The sequence below is a fragment of the Lithobates pipiens genome, unplaced genomic scaffold, assembly GCF_037356315.1.
Source record: "Lithobates pipiens isolate NorthernLeopardFrog02 unplaced genomic scaffold, aLitPip1_a1.2 Scaffold_16, whole genome shotgun sequence".
Lineage (NCBI taxonomy): Eukaryota > Metazoa > Chordata > Amphibia > Anura > Ranidae > Lithobates > Lithobates pipiens.
In genome coordinates, this window is record NW_027507748.1 from 304,142,907 (window position 1) to 304,161,901 (window position 18,995).

The 18,995-nt window shown below is 40.1% G+C and overlaps 2 protein-coding genes across 2 annotated transcripts in view; one reads left to right on the forward strand and one right to left on the reverse strand.

Annotated features, from left to right (window-relative positions):
• Positions 1–381, reverse strand: part of AP4B1 (adaptor related protein complex 4 subunit beta 1) — a 65,003-nt gene extending 64,622 nt beyond the window's left edge. The window contains exon 1 of the mRNA XM_077481568.1: positions 241–381. The gene's annotated coding sequence lies outside the window, so the exon portion shown is untranslated. The remainder of the gene's footprint in view (positions 1–240) is intronic.
• On the forward strand, positions 121–15,787 carry DCLRE1B (DNA cross-link repair 1B). Its single transcript, XM_077481569.1, has 5 exons — positions 121–313; positions 4,314–4,528; positions 6,040–6,205; positions 8,591–8,770; positions 14,037–15,787. Exons 2-5 carry the CDS (start codon positions 4,340–4,342, stop codon positions 15,056–15,058), a joined length of 1,557 nt encoding a protein of 518 aa, XP_077337695.1. The 5' UTR covers positions 121–313; positions 4,314–4,339; the 3' UTR covers positions 15,059–15,787.
• Positions 15,788–18,995: the final 3,208 nt, after the last annotated feature.

Here is an 18,995-nt window from a genome sequence, read left to right on the forward strand (position 1 = left end):
CGTCTGTGTGCTGCAATAAACACTGAGTGTTGGATCTCACAGATCAGTCCTCACTCCTCAGCCTTTCCATACACCCCTCCTTCATATTACACATCACATACACTACACTTCCTGGATTAATAAAGCAGCGAGAGAAGCTCAACACAAGCTCCGCCCTATCCCGACGTGCCGCACCCTCCAGATTTTTACCGTACACCCCCTCCCCCCCTCCATCCAACCAAACACGAGTTCGGTGTTTACCTTGACATCGGCCAAAGCTCGGAGAACTGGAGCGGATCGCCGAGCTACCGGCGCACGGGGCACTTCCGGGATGGTAAGACAGGAGTAGCCGAGCTCTGCACACACTGATGTTTGGCGCCTATACTCTTCTAGTACATAGTGGGGTGTAATGTAGGAACTAATACAATCATCATGTGAGGAATGGGCGGTGTAAAGGACTTGGCTCGTTCTTCAGAACATTTTAGTAATGTCCACATGTTATGAATAGTGTTGGTTCAAACAGCAGGTGCTATACAAGACACTTCTTTTAAAGTAAAGCTAAAGGCAATTTTACCCTTTTGGATAGAGTAATAGTTTCTTCTCTCTTTTTTTGTACCCATTTGCAGTTGGGGTGGTGGTGCTAAAACTCCCTGGCTGAGCCACATTTATACTGCCCCTCAACTGCCCCCCCCCCTGCAGCTGAGGGGGTTCCGATGTACACATGTTAGGACCATGATGCTGGAGGAGGATGCCCCATTCTACAGCACTGTTAAGAAGTGGGCAATGGAATTCAAGAGGGGGCAGGGCAGCCTTAAAGATTACCCCTGCCCTGGTAGACCTGTGACTACATTTGATAACATTAACCATGTGCGCAATGAGGTAATGGCACTTCAAGTTGACATCCAGACAATTGCTAAGGTAACAGGCATATGAAAAAACTATTTTGCGCATCTTGACCCAAAAATCTTTATATGCACAACGTTTCTGCCCGACGGTTCCCATGATTGCTGATGCCTGACTGCTGACACGACTATGAGGTTTATGATTGTAAATAAAATGAGTCATCCACTTCAAACCTGAGAAAAAGTGGAAACCTATCTCTTCCCTTACACCAAAGAAGGCTCAGAGTATTCCATCAGCGGGAAAAGTGATAGCAACAGTCCTCGGATTCCAAGGGTGTGCTACTCATCCATTACCTTTAGAAAAAATCATACTATCCCTAGGGACTACTATGCAACCTTGATTCCTCATTTGTTTGATACCATCAAGGTAAAAAGTCAACATTGGTCATTGGATGAGGGTCCGTAGGTAAAAAAATTACTTTATTGACATCAGACACTTTATTCTAAGTCGGACTCGGAGGACATATAACTTTTGGGGTGCCCCTCACACTAGAGAACAGGGGTCAGCATCGCCTTTTCTTGAAAAGTTATAAAATTCTAGCGATCCTCAATCAACCCAAAGCCTAATAGATATCTCTAACCAGCTGCAAGCGTTACACACGTCTCATAAGCTTGTGCACGTTGACAAAAATAGTAAATGATAGAATATTACACAATAAATGCGTGCTGAAAATTAAAACCAAAGCGTGTAGTGTTAATGTGACATAAATGTGATATGACAAAAATAAAACAATAAATATGTAAATTGAAGCATTAATAATAAAGTGCTCACGTGCATCCAAGTGCTTTGAAACACAGCTATAAGTGTCCGTTGGTATATAGGGAACAACACTAGTCCCACTTTAAATTGTAAAAAGTGCTTTTTTTTTATTTTTTATTTTTTTTATAAACAATGCTGTGTCAGTCCTGTTGAAAAAAAGTGCATATGCGTGGTATACCGTAATAGCACTGCTGACATGCTTTATAAATCCATGTGTCTAGAAATGATTGACAGGTGTTGCAGATCATGCATTTGTGCTCTTATTCCAGTGACCCCCTAGGTATTGAATGCTCACCCTGGAGCTTGTGACTTGGCAATTACGTTCAGTCAATACACGCTTGTGAACCACCGCTGGGTTCTATAAGGGTGACAGGATCCTGAGCTTCCCACGCAGTATCTCGGGAATAATGGGAAATAAAAAGCCTTGATAGTGTGATGTCACTTTAAAAGTTTTATTAAACAAATCAGAACAATCCCCCAATGGGGTACTCGCATGTACCAGGTGCATCAGTGCGCCACTCTGTGTATGGCATGAAATATTACAGCGGCTGGTTTTGGAATGGTATATGCTTCCTCCTAGGCAGATAGACTGCCTTTTGTACCATCCTGGCCCCTCCCCTACACATGCTCGATACAGGGTAATCATATCTTCATTAGGGGGAACATCGCCTTTTCTGCTAGCATGTCAGGATGCCCCCCAACCCTTCATATACAGAGAAACAGCAGCGTGATCTAGCTTTCAGCACACTGGTCCCCATGGATCCACATCTCGCGTCCATTCCAGGCATTTTTATGTGACATCACACACAAGTGCCTGGGTTGTATGTGAAAGGGGATGACTTGGGCGGCTTTGCAGCTGCCTAGATCACTTATATAACTGGAGGATAAACCCAGGGATCCATATTCAAACAAACTTGCAGCTGCTATTGCAGTTGTGCGGTTATTTTACCCGTTGGGCATAATGTAAAAACGTACTTCACTGTTCACCTAAGCCTATAGCCATGACCTATGTAATATGTCCTTGGTAGTCAAAGTACTGCTTTATATTTGAGAGGTCCCCTTTTTGGTTAGCTTCTTATGCGCCCCAAGGGCTCCAGAAGTAGGGTGCATAATATGAAAATACTTGACATACCCTGCTGTCACAAATGGGGTTACAGGGAGGCTAGACAATGCACAATGTATTGTTGTCCATTGCGCCTCCTTGTAAATTGACCCATACGCTGCAAAATTATTACAAGAACCCAATCTGGGCACAGGTAGTCACTGAAAAACAACATGCACACACTAACAGCCCATTGATGCCATTTCAATGTTCCAAAGAGATCGCTACCATAGTGGGTTGCTAAGCGGAACAAGATTCTTTTTTGGTGGAGTAGGGATGGGGAGAGGACTTCATTTGGGAAGTCCCACTCTTGTGAATTGGCAGAAAGATAGCTTATTACAAGCTCTTTTTCCTTTGGGCTGCTTGCACAGGGATATAAAAACTTACTGACGTTTTTACGTAAGATCTTGCGGGCAAAAAGATTCTGAGTAAAAAACAAAACAAAAAAAGAAAACACTGTTTTGTAAAGACTGCTTATGCACACCTACATGTCCGCAAATGTATACAATCAAAAAGTTCTTCTTCGTCCTCTAATGGCTGCAGTTTTTCAATTTTATGTGTGTAAAGCTCATATATACCTGTAAAGTACTGAACTCAAAGTTAACATTTTTCCTTTATTTGTTCCATAGACAACAATGCAACTGTGTTTAGATCCATTAAAAAGAAAAAAACCTACATGGCTACAAACGCTGCATGGTTGTTTTTTTTTTTTTTTTTTTTTGCTTTATTTCAACCATGTACAAGACATTTTCCCTCCCCCATGGAGTCGTTACCTCTTGATCCATTGTCTCTTTCTCTAGTTTAGGAACCCTAGTGTTACTAGAGAAAGGTAGTACCATTCTGATGAGCAGAAAAATATGTGCAGCATGGTTGAGATGAGTTGTTTGACCCTGTGTGCCACTCTTACCCTCTGTAGCTCAATTATTATGTTTTTATGCTATTACAACTGTAAAGAGACCTCCCAAAGGATCATAATATGCAGGCTGCACAGCTACAGTGGTTCAATGATAAGCACGGCTTTGCTGTAATTCAGTGTAGCTGTCAGCTCTATCTTTGTAGAGATGATGCCCCTGAATGCATGCATAATAAAGATATCCACAGTCAAGCACATATATCCTACACAATGGAATGATCAGAGACGTGTCAGTTCCCTTTTGCTTAGTACACTTCATGGTCACTGGAGTTGGACCTGCCTTCCAAACCTTACAAATATAGCTTTTTTTTTTTTTTTTTTTTTCCCCCCCTTTTTATAGTATACTGGTAATGTTATGATTGCACTCTTTTATCTTTTGATACTGTAATTCTCAGTGTTTCTCAAATTTGGGTCCTGGTGTACCAACATCTTGCAGGTATCATACCCTGACCACTGTAGTAGTCTTCAGAGCCATACCGAAGGTTGTAAACCAATTTTATTTAGAGAGAAAGTAATAGACAAGATATAAATATAGAAAACATAGGCTTGTTTTATATAATATAGTCTTTTTTTAATTTATTTTTTAAAAACGTGCTTTTATTATTCTGGAAGAGTGTTGAAGGTCCTCCTTTTTTTTTTTTTTTTTTTTTTCCCCAGATATTTGTTTGCCCTCTGGACACAGGATGAATGGGACTATACTTCCAAACACCCCTATAGCTGTGGATTTCTGGCAGATCCGACGATGCAGCCACATTCGGCTCTTTTTCCTTTCTCATATGCACAGTGACCATACAGTAGGCTTATCTTCAACATGGAATCGCCCATTGTATTGTTCGCCCATCACAGCCAAAATACTGAAACATAAGCTACAGGTACAGTATATCATTTTGTGTGTGTATATACCTAAAGTTATAGCAGAACTAAACCCTTTATTAAAGTGTAAGCAGGCTCTTTTATTTCAGAAGAGACTTTGGTACAAAAATCTCAACTCATTTATGAAAGTGTCCATTAGCTACCTAAATGTTACAGTAATACAGAAAATATTGCAAATACCATCATGTTGCAAGCAGATAGAATTTAACACTTTAAAACAATAAAAAAAAAAAAAAAATGTGGCAATAACCTGCTCGGTAGAAATTCTGTGCAAAATATAAGGACACTTTTTTTTTTTTTTTTTTATTTATTTTTTTGTTTACATAATTGAAAAATAATTTTAGGCCTGAAGATTACTTAAAACCCCCAAGCATTATATATTTTCTGAAAGCAGACACCCTAGAGAATAAATTTTAAAGTAGTTTTAAAATTTTTTGTGTCACATGATATTAGTGCAACAGTTTATGTAATGCAAAATTTCTGTAAAAAAATTCACTAAAGTCAGTTTTAGGGCACAAAAAGGCAATAAATTACCTAACTTTATGGTAAAATATAAAAGATAAAGTTCCACCGAGTAAATAGATACACAACATGTCAAGAATTAAAATTGTTTGCCCGTGAACAGCAAAAATACTTCAATATTCTATATTCTATATTTTCCATAGGCGATGTCTTAAAAGCCCCTACAGGTCATAAGCCTTGAGTTACCCAGGAGCTCTGTTGCTAAAATTATTGATCTCACTCTGGCGTACATGGTGATATATAACATTGTAGCGAAATCAGTTTTTTAGGGTTATTAATTTTAAATTTATGTATCTTGTGTTTTTTTTTTTTTTTTTTTTTTTTTTTTTATGTGACTTTATTGCTATGACGTAGGGGACCAATAGCCCCTATGTAATAGAACGTAGGTGACAGATCCTCTTTATGGCAAGGAGAGGAACAGTGTACTGGCTCTGAAGACAGTTGCTGACTCCTTCTTTTTTGGTTTGTTTTTAGCGCCAGAGAAGGAGCCGTCATTAGGCCCCATTGTTGAAGTAAAGAAAGGAGTGGGGGTCGCCTGGTGAATCCCTACTGACAGCAGAGAGACAGGTGCCAGCTGAAAAAACTGACCATTTGTCTGTTTTTACATCCGTTTTAAGTTCGCTTATGTTTTTTTTTTTTTTTTTTTTAACAGCACAAAAATAGAGCTATGATCTGTTTTTAATGGATGCGGATGTAATTGGATGATCATATGATTATATCCTTTGGTCCATAAACATGCATCGCTATCCATTTTTAACTGTCAACAGATGGATAAAAAGATGGACAAACAGTCTGCCAATGTGAAAGGGGCATTCGTTTTTATCAGTTTAGTTTAGTTTTGTTTTATTGTTCATAATGAAAGCGAAACTAAAATAAATGTAAATGTTACTACTTTGGTAACAGAAGATTACTGTGAGTAATTGGTACCATATCCAAGAATAAGGGGGAGATATTTTATCTAACATCCTACTGAACCTTTCTCTCCCAGGTTAACAGTAAGTGGATCAACCCATTAGAAGTTGATGTGTGCCATATGCTGCCATTGGATGACTGCGGAATTGAAACAGTGGCTGTCACTTTAATAGATGCCAACCATTGCCCTGGTTCTGTTATGTTCCTGTTTGAAGGATACTTCGGTTCTATCTTATATACAGGTAAACCTGGTGTGACATGATCTCCCCTCCTACAGCCTTATAGGCAGGAAAGACAGGTATGTTAAAAATTCGTGCGTACAAAGTCTCCCTGCTATAATATAAAAAAAAAATTAAATTAAAATTAACAAAGGACTATTTTTGGTTCCTTTCAGTCAACCTCCCAAAAAGCTGAGTGGTTTTACAACCTCCCCTGTTCCTGTTTCTTGCTCTTTATGAGTGCTTTCAAACTTGAAATGGCTAATAAAACTAGATACAGAGCTTTATATTTAAGTTGCATTGGAGCTATAAAACTAATAGTTGTAATTGCACTGCTGCGTACAACTTTTAAATGAATAATTTGGGTGTCTCCTTTACAACAAATGAGGTTACCAAACTGTTCTACTCCTACCTGTATTTTGATTTGCTTGTTTGTGCGCAACATTCCCCCCCCCCCCCCTTTTTTTTTTTTTTTTTTTTTTTTTTTTTTTTTGACTGTAATAGCAATATAAATACTGTAATACAAATACCAAACCAAATTCAGCAGTGCATATTTATAACATTACACATTTTAATCTATCCTATACTTACGATTGCAATAATGTGGGTTCCCTTTTACTGCCTGTGTTTTAAAGGCTGTGGCAGGTGGGCAGTCCTGAGAATTCAAAATGTTTGTTTGGCAGGGCTTATCTGCTACCAAGTTTCAGAGAATTTTAAATAAGGAAGCACTACATAGAATTTGTCAGGTGGATGTTTAAAACAAACTCATGGCTGCTATGTAATGAGTAGGACATATCATTGGCAGTGAAAACAGAAGAACATTGCCAGCACACCGTGGATCTCCAATGTGGGTGCAAAGATGTATTCAGCGATTGCATTGTTACAGCAAGATCAAAGTTTTGGCGCCTCGCAGGACCCATTCATTAGGCATGTGACAGTCACACGACCTGATGAAGGGATCTTGCGAGGTTCAGAAATATTGCTCTTGCTGTTACAATGTGATCGCTGAATAAAGCTTTGGACCCACATTGGAGATCCACGGTGTGCTGGTGACGTCGGTTCAAGCTGATGGTCGCTACTTTTCCAAGAATGTGTGCATTGGTATTTTGACAGTGAAACGTTTGAAAAAAAATTGTTAAGCCTTTACCCTATTGAGTTGTGCTACGTTTTGGCTGTGCTATCACACAATACATTGTTTCCTCAATCTCAAACCACTGTCAACAGTGGTCCCATTCTGAAGGATATTCTTCATATTTTAGAATGGCATTCATGGAGAAGAGGAAAGATTAGGAGCACTCTTTAAACAAAATTCATGCCAACTATCCCACCTTGGCAGTAATTGGTCATGGCCCCCGAGTTGATGGAGCTCGATAAAGTTGATATATTTCTGTGCTTAATGTCCCAGTTCTGGAAGAAGTATTGGTTCTTTCGTGGCAAAGTGTAATCCAACATTATACTTTATTCAATAAATTAAAAAAATAAAAATCAACTGAACTTTCACTTCTGTATGATATAGAAAACAAGAATAGGGAAGGAGGCCTATACATGGAACACTCCAACCATGGACTAGCCAAACATCCCAATGGAGTAAAGGACTGTCTTGATACCCAGAAAATATAACAGATATAAGAAACAACAAGAAAAATATATATATATATATATAAAATGAAAAACATTTGTTGACACACAACATAGTTACAACACATGATCGTGTTTTTTGGATGGTATGATTAGTATCCAAGTTGATCGTTTTTTCAACTAGTTTCACAAATATTTGTCGCTTCTTCAGGAAAATCTTGGTACTATCTGCGATTAAACATATAGCGTCAACATTGATAATAGAATGTACAGAGCACATATCAAAGTTCATAATATACAGTGTATTTTAAATCCTAAACATTGTTAGTATTACAGAGCAAGTGGCTCACCGCTATAGGATACCAAGTTGCGGACCAAAATTGGAACACGGGTGGCCCCTACCTACTGGGCTTGGCCACCCTCGGGGCGGACACGGGAGGTTTATGTAAATAGAGCCGGCTAGAAAAGGAAAAGAAAAATAACACCAATATCATCAATCTTGGTGTATTCTTATACCGTTTAAACATTAATATTTTTTAGATTTAATGGCGTTTTTTACATACCAATGTGCTTATCGGCAATTATCGTAGTAAGGTCCACGTTGGAAGTGGCTGCATTAGTCACAGATGGTCCCTAGAGGTGCGGCTAGATATAATGATTGCGTAGGGTTAATGCCCTGTCATCCTTCCCTGAGGCAAAAAGTGCCTTTATTTCATTCTGCCAAAGATGTTTGTCCTAGTAAGGCAAATATAATACATTAGGACCCCCCCAGTGGAGAAAAAGTTATTTCTGTATGATGTTCTTAATCTAAATTCTTTTTGTATTGCACAGGTGATTTCCGCTACAGCCCTCTGATGCTAAAATATCCTCCTCTAAAGAACAAGAAGATTGATGTTCTGTACTTAGATAATACAAACTGTGATCCTGAAAGCAACCTGCCTTCTCGACAGGAGGCCACAAAAGAAATAGAAGATATAATTGCAAAACACCCAGAGCATGACGTAGTAATTGGTAAGTAGCTGTGTAAAAATAGGCTAAATTTTATGTTTTATAATTTTAGATCCTTGTCGACATTTTTCTGGAAATCAAAACTGAAATCTTGACAGTTGGCAAGGCGTTTTAGATGCATCTCTCATCACCCTAAATTACTAATTTCATATCTTTTATACTATGCAAAAAAATTAATTCTCCTGAGGCCTCATGTACACTGCTGCTGGTAAACGGACGTTCAAGGCAGTTAGATGCTTTTTTCAGCTGCCCCTGAACTCATCCAATGTTATCTTATGTGTACGTGTACACAGGTTCGTTTAATGTCATTTTTAGGCAGCTGCGTTCAGAGGCTTTTCTTTGAAGGCAAAAAAATGTGTTCAGATGCCAAATGCATCTAAATGCAGTACCGGCGTTTAGAAGTGTTTTTAAAGGTGCCCCCTTTTGTAATGTAAAAAAAATATAAACGTGAAAATGATAAAAAAAATAGATAAAAACACTACATTTTTTTCAAAACTTATAATTGCTTGCAATGCTTCATAGACCATTTTTATATACCCCCCTAATGAGCCCATGATCCAATCCAATACACCACTAGCATTGCTATTAGCCAAACTCGAAGTGTAATTTGACCAGATGACCCCACCATTGAGCTTGACCCTCAACTTGATTGTTGAAACGTAGTTGCATTAAATTTAATATTTGGCTTTTTTAATTTTCTCACATATGCTCATTATGGGATTCATAGAAAAAGCACCGAAATTGAGGTAGATACAAGTACACTGCTGCTCTATCAGCTGCTGCTACTCACTGGTCTCACAGAATGGTTGAAATAGTTTAAATAATACTGTTGTTTGTGCTTTGTGAGGGTCTTATGATGTGATCTTAAACTCTCCTAGATGCGAACGCCGCAAAAAGCGACTGAACGCGGCGTGCAAATGCTAAATGGGTGTTTTTAAACGCTGATTTCAAGCTGTCAAAAAAATAATTTAGAAGAGTTTGCCTCAGTGTCCATGTACATGAGGCTGGTAAATGGATGTTTAGGAGCAGTTGGATGTTTTTTCTTTTGTTTTTTCAGCTGTCCCTGAACTCTCCTCTGTGTTATCTTGTCAGTACATGTACATAGGGTTGAGTTTAGAAGCTTTTTTTTTTTTTTTGGAATGCAAGAAAAAATGGGTTCAGAGTCTTTTGAAATGCCAAATGCTTGTAAACGCTGCTAAACTTGTTGAACAAAGTCCCGTGTACATGAAGCCTTAAGTGGACCTTTTCAACTCCCCTTGTGGTGTCCTGGAAGGCAATGGTGGGTGCTTTTCTACATATGAATAATCTTACGTATGTCAATCGAGGCTGCCTCTAAAAGTATGACAAAGTTTGGTCTCAGACCTCGAGTTGAAATGCTTACTATCCCTGACTCTCTCCCCACATTATTCTTCCCCACCCATTTTTAACTATCATTTTTGTTGCCAGACGGGTGATTTACCAGATGTTACTGTGTCCCTGGTGTTCGTGCTGGGACTTTCCTTGGTCTTCTGTTAGTGTATGTGATATATGTGTCATGGCATTGTATGGTTGGGTCTTGCTGTTAATTGTGTATGGCACTATACTCTGTTTTATGAGACTATTTATGCTGTATTCTTTTGCTTTTTAATAAAGCACTCCTGATTTATAAAAAAATAAAAACTCCTTTGTCATGTTTTTATTAATCTTGTCTGAGAGATTTACTCTCTCTTTGTCCTGATGGCCACTGGGGCTAAAAGTAAAGGGAAAACCCAAAATTTGGAGTCCTAACCAGAACAGAAGAAGAGAAATTCTACCTATTGGAATATCTGTTACTCTGATAATTGTCCAAGGCATTTCCCTAATTTTCCAATGTGTCTACGTGACAGGAAGCAAAGAGAAATCTCCCCAATGGCACCACAGGTGAAAAAACCCAAAACAATCATGAGAGCAGTTTTAAACATCCACTACTCTATCCAAAATTTAACATATTTGTTGATTTAACCAGCACTTTCACCCCCTTCCTGCCCAGGCCAATTTTCATCTTTCAGTACTGTCGCACTTTAAATGACAACTGCACGGTCACTGTACCCACATGACATCATATTATTTTTTTTTTTTCACACACAAATAGAGCTTTCGAGGACTCAGGTGTTCGGGGTTTCTTGCTGCCCGGGGCTGCAGTCTGGGTGGACGCATGTCAAACAGCTCCTGGTTGCTAGGTCTGAAGCCGGAGGCCTATCCAGGAGTCCTGGTTGCTAGGTCTACGCGAGGCCTCTCCAGTAGTTCAAGGTTTCGCAAAGGTTAAGCCCGAAGCCTGGGACGGAACCGCGTGCATTAGAGGCTCGGCCCGAGGGGAGCCTTTTCGTTGCTGGAGGTAAAGGAGAAACATTTGCCTTAGGGACGACCACTCCTTTTACCAGAGGCAAGTTTGGAAGGGATGAAGTTCTGAAGGAGTACCAGAGCAGATGCTTCACTAGCCAGGGACAATGAAGTAAGTGGGAAAGCTTCAGTGGAGACTCATCCAGGAATACAGCGGGTAGCTGTAAGTAAAGCTTGAAGATAAGTACAGCGGTTTAGCTGTGGGTGAAGCTCGAGGGATCCAGCAGGTAGCTGAGCATCCAAGAAGCCTAGTGAGAGATGGCAAGCTGAGCTTAAGAATCTACAGTGGGATACTGTGAGTTAAGTGGGAAGCTCTACAGGAGGGTACTGTGAGAGAGGTTGTTGCTATAGGTGACAGCAGTTGCTACAAGATACAGCATTCAGCTTAAAGGCCCTTTATCTGTATTGCTGTCTGCCTAGTTCTATTTTTGTCTATGGGGTTTGCCTGATTGCTTCTGCATTTACGTAAGGTTGTCCTGAGCCCTAACCCTCTCCCACCGTTCCTGTTAAGAGAAATAAAAATCTTTGTTAATTTTTACAAAAAGATACTGGCGTCTGAACTTTTCACCTTGCACCACACCCTCTTTGCCTAGTAACCTGCACCCTGGGGAGGAATGTCAGTTCTCCCTGGCTCTGGGGGTCACCATCAGGCCCCTGGAAGTCGGGGAGACCGCTACAATGGTATTTAATCACCACTGGGTTTTATTTTTTGCGAAATAAATGAAAAAATATTTTCCTTAGTTTCTCTTATAAAATGTGTAAATAATCTTTCTGCATAGATTTAGGCCAAACTGTATTCTGCTACATTTCTTTAGTGAAAATTACCCAATCAGTGTTTATTATTTAGACTGTAGGAAAGTTTTATATTGTCCACAAACTATGGTATCTGTCTGAAAATTGATCAATCCTGATGTACTGATCTGGCATTTTCGGGCCTCAAGAAATGAGAACAGTACAAATACCCCCAAATGACCCCTTTTTGAACAGTAGAGAGTCCAAGGTATATAGTAAGAGGCATGGTGAGTTTTTTGAAGTTGTACGTTTGTCACAATCTTTTGGAAAATTTAAGAATTCAATAAATGTCATTTTTATTTTTTCCCCGCCCTCACCAGCACAGTACAGCATCATCATATAACTTTTGGGGTGGTAATCGGGGACACGGACAAAACAAAAGTGTTTGTTTGTTTTTTATTTTTGTATTTACTCTTTAACCACTTTCAGACCGGACCATTTTGCTGGCTTAAGACCAGACCACTTTTTGCGATTCGGCACAGCGTTGCTTTAACTGACAATTGCGTGGTCGTGCGACGTGGCTCCCAAACAAAATTGACTTCCTTTTTTTCCCACAAATAGAGCTTTCTTTTGGTGGTATTTGATCACCTGTGCAAAAATAGTGACAATTTTTTGAAAAAAAAAAAAAAAGCATTATTTTTTTACTTTTTGCTATAATAAATATCCCCCAAAAATATATAAAAAAACTTTTTTTTCCTCAGTTTAGGCCGATGCGTATTCTCCTACATATTTTTGGTAAAAAAAAAAAAATCGCAATAAGTGATCATTGATTGGTTTGCGCAAAATTTATAGCATTTACAAAATAGGGGATAGTTTTTATGGCATTTTTATTAATCATTTTTATTTTATTTTACTAGTAATGGCGGCGATCAGCGTTTTTATTTAATTTTTTTTGTGACTGCGACATTATGGCAGACACATTTTTAGGACCGTTGTCATTTTATATAGCAATCGGTGCTATACAAATGCACTGATTCCTGTGTAAATGGCAGTGACGGGGTTAACCAGGGGGTGGCAGTGTAGGGGTTAAATGTGTCCCAAGGGCGTGTTGCTAACTGTGGAGTTCTGGGCTGTGTGTTAGTGAACACTGATCTCTGCTCAAATCACATGGAGCAGAGATCATTGTCACTTGTTAGGCAGGACGGGGAGATGCTGTTTACATCTGCACTCCCCGTTCAGCCTCCCCGACGAGCGCGGGTATCCCTGCGGCGATCGAGTTCGCGGGACCGGCGACCAGACTCACAGGGGTCCCAACCAGTGCGCACGCGATGCCAGGGCGGCAAATACAAATGGTCGTACCTGTACGCCAATTTGCCTGCCTGTGCCATTCTGCCGACGTACATCGTCGTGCGCCGGTCCGGAAGTGGTTAATTTATTTTTTAAATGTCTCTTTTTTTTTTTTTTTTTTTTTTTTTTTTTTCTTGAATGCCACAAATGTGAATTTCACATAAGCAACTATTTGTATTCAATTTAATAGATTTATTCAGTGTTTATTGTTGTGATTGGCTACAGCTAATCATATGGTATACATGCAGTCACAGTTGCTGCTCCCCTAAAATAAAGCCCCCTAGAGGACTCTAGATATAAAATATTATGTTACAATTGGGGTCAGTGGCGCTACCTAAGGTATAGGCATATGTATCAAATCATACCTTAAAAAGTCCCCACTAGGGTAGTCGCACAACACCCCTATAGGTGACTACCCTAGTGGGGACTTTTTAAGGTATGATTTGATACCCATGGGCTGTGGTTGGCCCTGTCTGTACCATGTGATTACTATGATCAGCTAGCAACACAATTGTACACAATGAATGGAAGCCATCCATTGTTTACAATTGTCATGTGATCTGCTGTGATTGGTCACAACAATCACATGGTACTGGCAGTGGCCCGGTACAGTAATCTGTCATCAGCTGTGTCCAGGGGACACAGCCAGTGACAGATCGCGCCGCAGTACGGCCCGTTCCAGGAGGACATCATATGACTTCCATCCGGAACGATGAATTGACCTTAGTTAGATATGGTAAATTTGTGAGGAGATTTTTATCATTTTAAAGTAATAGACTGTGAATATACAGTATATTAAGCTTTCAGCGGATTTTGTTTTTTAATTTTGCAGGTCTCTACAGCATTGGAAAAGAGTCTCTTCTTGTTCACTTGGCTAAGATCTTTAAGACTTGGGTTGTTGTAAGGCCTCAGAGAATGGAATTGCTCAACCTATTTGATATTGAAGATGTTTTTACAGTACAGGAGGGAGGAGGAAGAATCCACGTTCTAGAGCAGAGCGAGGTCATTCATGGTAACATGGTTAAATGGAATTCTGTTTATCCAACAATAGCAATTCTCCCCACCAGTCGAAAAGTGAAGATCTGGCATAAGAATGTCTATGTTGTACCATACTCTGATCATTCTTCATTCGATGAGCTCCTTGAGTTTGTATCTCATATAAGGCCTTGTTCCATTGTTCCTGTGGTGAAGACAAAAGAATGCTGGCTTCACTTTAATAAATATTTAAATTCTGAGACAATAAAAAATGATGTAATAATTCCAAATTCTGTAAAGGCCTACATGAGAAGTCAAGGCCTATCAAGTAAATTGAAAGCTAAAATGCTCAAGGTTTCTGTAAATAAAAATTTACCTCGAGGAGTTGAGTTTGAAACTCCTGAAAAAATACCAAGTGATACAGAGCTTGATGGTGGCAGAGAAGAAAAAAAGACCATTGTTTCAACAGAAGAAAATATTAACAGTCAGCAGATAACTACTTCTGATGAGTCTTCACCGATTTCAGAACAATGCCTGATTCCAACACCTCTGAGTGAGTCTACCATGCTTGTGTCAAATGTGAACTCCACGGTTACCTCTCCGTGGTTCAAGAACACTTCACAGACTCTTGAGAATGAAACTGAGATGCCTTCTGCAATCTGGTCACCTCAAAACATGAATGGGACAGTTCTGTCTGACACATCTGTGTTGTATGCAGAAACAAAAAGGAACATTACTTCTCCTTCCTGTGCTCCATGTGTGTTTTCCTTTACAAGGGCAGATAGGCTTTCCTTGTTGCCTTGCAGTAAAAGAGAACTTTTTGGTTCAAAGCACTTTCATGATCAAGTTGAGAAATATATTAGGAACTATATCCACTGAAGGAATGCTGATAAATCCATTGAGAGAGAGCAATATTTGTACGTGTGTTGAAGTAAGGTACAAACTTGTGTTTCGTTGTTATTTGTTCAATGTTGGAAGTGTTCACCACCGTAAAATTTGGATAGAATTTTGACACTTTGCTTGCACTATGGAAAAAGTCCAGTTTAAGGCCCCCTTCAGCTATGGTTGCTATGTATGGGTAGGCCAAACTAGCAAGGTAGCCAATGCATCTAAATTATAATGGCTGGTGCCTAATTTTGCAAGGGGTTTATTTTATTTTTTTGGGGGGGGGGGGGGTACCTCGTTTTCATGGGTACCCGCTCCCACTTCTGCTTGACCACCTAGGCAATCCGAGTGTAAGGTAGCTGCTGCCTTGTAATAAACACAAAAATGAGTGGAAATCTGCTTTAAATTCCAAATCTTTCTGCCAGCAGTTTGCATGTTTTTTTTTTAATTTTTGTTTATTTGGGAAATAAAAAAGTGCACAAAGTAACATATTTTGCAAGTGTAACAGAGCACATATCTTGTGATAAATTGCCTTATCATGTCTTTAGTTATAAACAGTTGGGTTTTTGAGATCATTGCATTCATTAGTTTTTTTTTTTTTTGTTTTTTTTTTTTCCATTGCACAAAGAATATGCCACTTTGTGTAATGTCTTTGCACATATTTTTATTGATGTAACTGCTTATGGGAGAAGATATTTATAAAATAAACTTAAATTTGAAATCCGTTTATTTATTCATTCTTTGTTTTCATGCAGTTTCTTTGGTCTTCGTTTTTATAAATTAGCGGCAAAGTGACTAATTCTTTTGGAAGGTGGATGAATTTCTGCTGACACTAAGCTTTTCTACTCTAACCCCACCACTGTTCTGCCCTGCCAGACTGCTGTGCTCTGTCACTGCTCTCCAGCATGCTGCCAACTTAGGGAAAGCTTAGTACAGTTAAACACACACCTAAAATAATAATGGCATATACTGTACTTATACAGCTTGCAACACCGGTGCATTGAGTGCCATTAATAACCACTTCAGGACCGCCGTATTGCCAATGTACGTCAGCACAATGGCACAGGCAGGCACAATCACGTAGATGTACGTGATTGCCTTCCAGCGGGTGGGGGGTCCTATCGGACCCCCTCCCGTTGGATACGACGGTCCGGTTCCCTCCAGGAGCGCTCCGTGATGAGGGGATGGCCGTTCGTTTTCGGCCACCCCCTCTGGATCGCTCCTGGCCAATGAGAAGCTTCCTCCCACTGTGTATTGTTTACACAGGAAGGAGGAAGTGATGTCATTCTCCTCGGGGCGGTCTTTTTGACCGGACTACGAGGAGAAGACTAATAGTAAGTGTGCACCAACACTACACTGACATGTAGGTACACACAGGCACACAAACCCCGCCCCCCCTCCCCCCCCCAGTCACAGTGTCACTGATTGCATTGATCATTTCTTTACTGATCAATGCATTCAGTGTCAGTTGTGACAGTAAAAACTGTCAGGACAGTTAGTGTTAGGTCCAGGGTAGCCCCCTATCACCCCCCAATAAAGATTTAACCCCCTGATTGCCCCTAGAGTTAACCCTTTCACCCCCTTTTGCCAGTGTCACTAAGCGATCATTTTTCTGATCGCTGCATCAGTGTCGCTAGTGTCGCTAGGTAGCTAGTTATTTTTTTAGGTTCACCGCCAGGTTTTTATAGCGCTAGGTACCCCGATATACTACCCAATAATGGTTTTAACCCCCTGATTGCCGCTAGTTAACCCTTTCACCCCCTTTTGCCATTGTCACTAAGCGATCATTTTTCTGATCGCTGCATGTGTCGCTAGGTAGCTAGTTATTTTTTTAGGTTCACCGCCAGGTTTTTATAGCGCTAGGTACCCCGATATACTACCCAATAATGGTTTTAACCCCCTGATTGCCGCTAGTTAACCCTTTCACCCCCTTTTGCCAGTGTCACTAAGCGATCATTTTTCTGATCGCTGCATCAGTGTCGCTAGTGTCGCTAGGTAGCTAGTTATTTCTTTAGGTTCACCGCCAGGTTTTTATAGCGCTAGGTACCCCGATATACTACCCAATAATGGTTTTAACCCCCTGATTGCTGCTAGTTAACCCTTTCACCCCCTTTCACCAGCGATCACAGTATAAGTGTCACTGGTGGCGCTGGTTAGCCAGTTAGTTATTTAGGTTCCCCGTCAGGTTTTTATATAGCGCCAGGGACCCCCATATACTACCTAATAAAAATTTGAACCCCCTGATTGCCCCTAGTTAACCCTTTCACCACTGATCACCGTATAAGTGTTACGGGTGACTCTGGTTAGTTTGTTTTTTATAGCATCAGGGCACCCACCATTTATTACCCAATAAAGGTTTAACCCCCTGATCACCCGGCGGGTGATATCAATTAGGTTTTAGGGTCAGGGTCTGTGTCGCCCCAGGCAGCGCTAGGTTAGTGCCAGTACCGCTAACACCCACACGCAAAGCATACACCTCCCGTAGTGCTATAGAATCTGAACAGATCAATATCTGATCTGATCAGATCTATACTAGCGTCCCCAGCAGTTTAGGGTTCCAAAAAAACGCATTGTTAGCGGGATCAGCCCAGATACCTGCTAGCACCTGCGTTTTGCCCCTCTGCCCAGCCCACCCAAGTGCAGTATCGATCGATCACTGTCACTTTCAAAACACTAAACACATAACTGCAGCGATCGCAGAGTCAGGCCTGATCCCTGCCATCGCTAACAGGTTTTTTGGTAGCATTTTATATTTAAATCCGGAAGGCAGTGCTTGGTTTTCGGGGTCCCGTACGTGGCTAGGCTCCCAAAAAGTCCCCCACATGTGGTATCCCCGTACTCGGGAGAAGCAGCAGAATTTATTTTGGGGTGTAATTTGACTTCTGCCCATAGCGTGTGTGAGCAATATATCATTTAGTGACAACTTTGTGCAAAAAAAAAAAAAGTTTGTAATGTTCCCGCAACTTTTGGCAAAATATAAAATATTCCATGGACTCAACATGCCGCTCAGTAAATAGCTTGGGGTGTCTACTTTCCAAAATGGGGTCATTTTGGGGGGTTTTGTGCTATTTTGGCATTTTATGGCCTTCGAAACTGTGATAGGTAGTGAGGAGTTAAATCAAAAATTTGCACCCTTAGAAATCCTGAAGGTGGTGATTGGTTTTCGGGGTGCCGTGCGCGACTAGACTCCCAAAAAGTCCCACACATGTGGTATCCCCATACTCGGGAGAAGTAGCGGAATATATTTTGGGGTGCAATTCCACATATAACCATGGCATGTGTGAGCAATATATCATTTAGTGACAACTTTTTGTAAAAAAAAATTTATTTTTTTTTGTCATTATTCAATCCCTTAGGACAAAAAAAATAAATATTCAATGGGCTCAACATACCCATCAGCAATTTCCTTGGGGTGTCTACTTTCCAAAATGGGGTCATTTGGGGGGGATTTGTACTGCCCTGCCATTTTAGCACCTCAAGAAATGAGATCGGCAGTCATAAATTAAAAGCTGTGTAAATTCCAGAAAATGTACTCTAGTTTGTAGACGCTATAACTTTTGCGCAAACCAAAAAATATACGCTTATTGACATTTTTTTTTACTAAAGACATGTGGCTGAATAAATTTTGCCCTCAATGTATGACTAAAATTTAGTTTATTCGATTTTTCTTATAACAAAAAGAAGAAAATATCTTTTTTTTTCAAAATTTTCGCTCTTTTTCCATTTATATCGCAAAAAAAAAAAATCGCAGAGGCAATCAAATACCATCAAAAGAAAGCTCTATTTGTGGGAAGAAAAGGACGCAAATTTCGTTTGGGTGCAATATTGCATAACCGCGCAATTACCAGTTAAAGCAGCGCAGTGCGAAATTGGAAAAAGACCTCTGGTCCTTAAGGTGTTTATTGGTCCGGGGGTGAAGTGGATAATAAAT

Excerpts from the sequence above, each read along its gene's own strand:
- DCLRE1B (XM_077481569.1), top strand. The coding sequence starts at position 4,340 with ATGAATGGGACTATACTTCCAAACACCCCTATAGCTGTGGATTTCTGG. Across the intron at positions 6,206-8,590 it reads CGGTTCTATCTTATATACAG|GTGATTTCCGCTACAGCCCT; the intron begins GTAAACCTGGTG and ends TGTATTGCACAG. Across the intron at positions 8,771-14,036 it reads AGAGCATGACGTAGTAATTG|GTCTCTACAGCATTGGAAAA; the intron begins GTAAGTAGCTGT and ends TTAATTTTGCAG.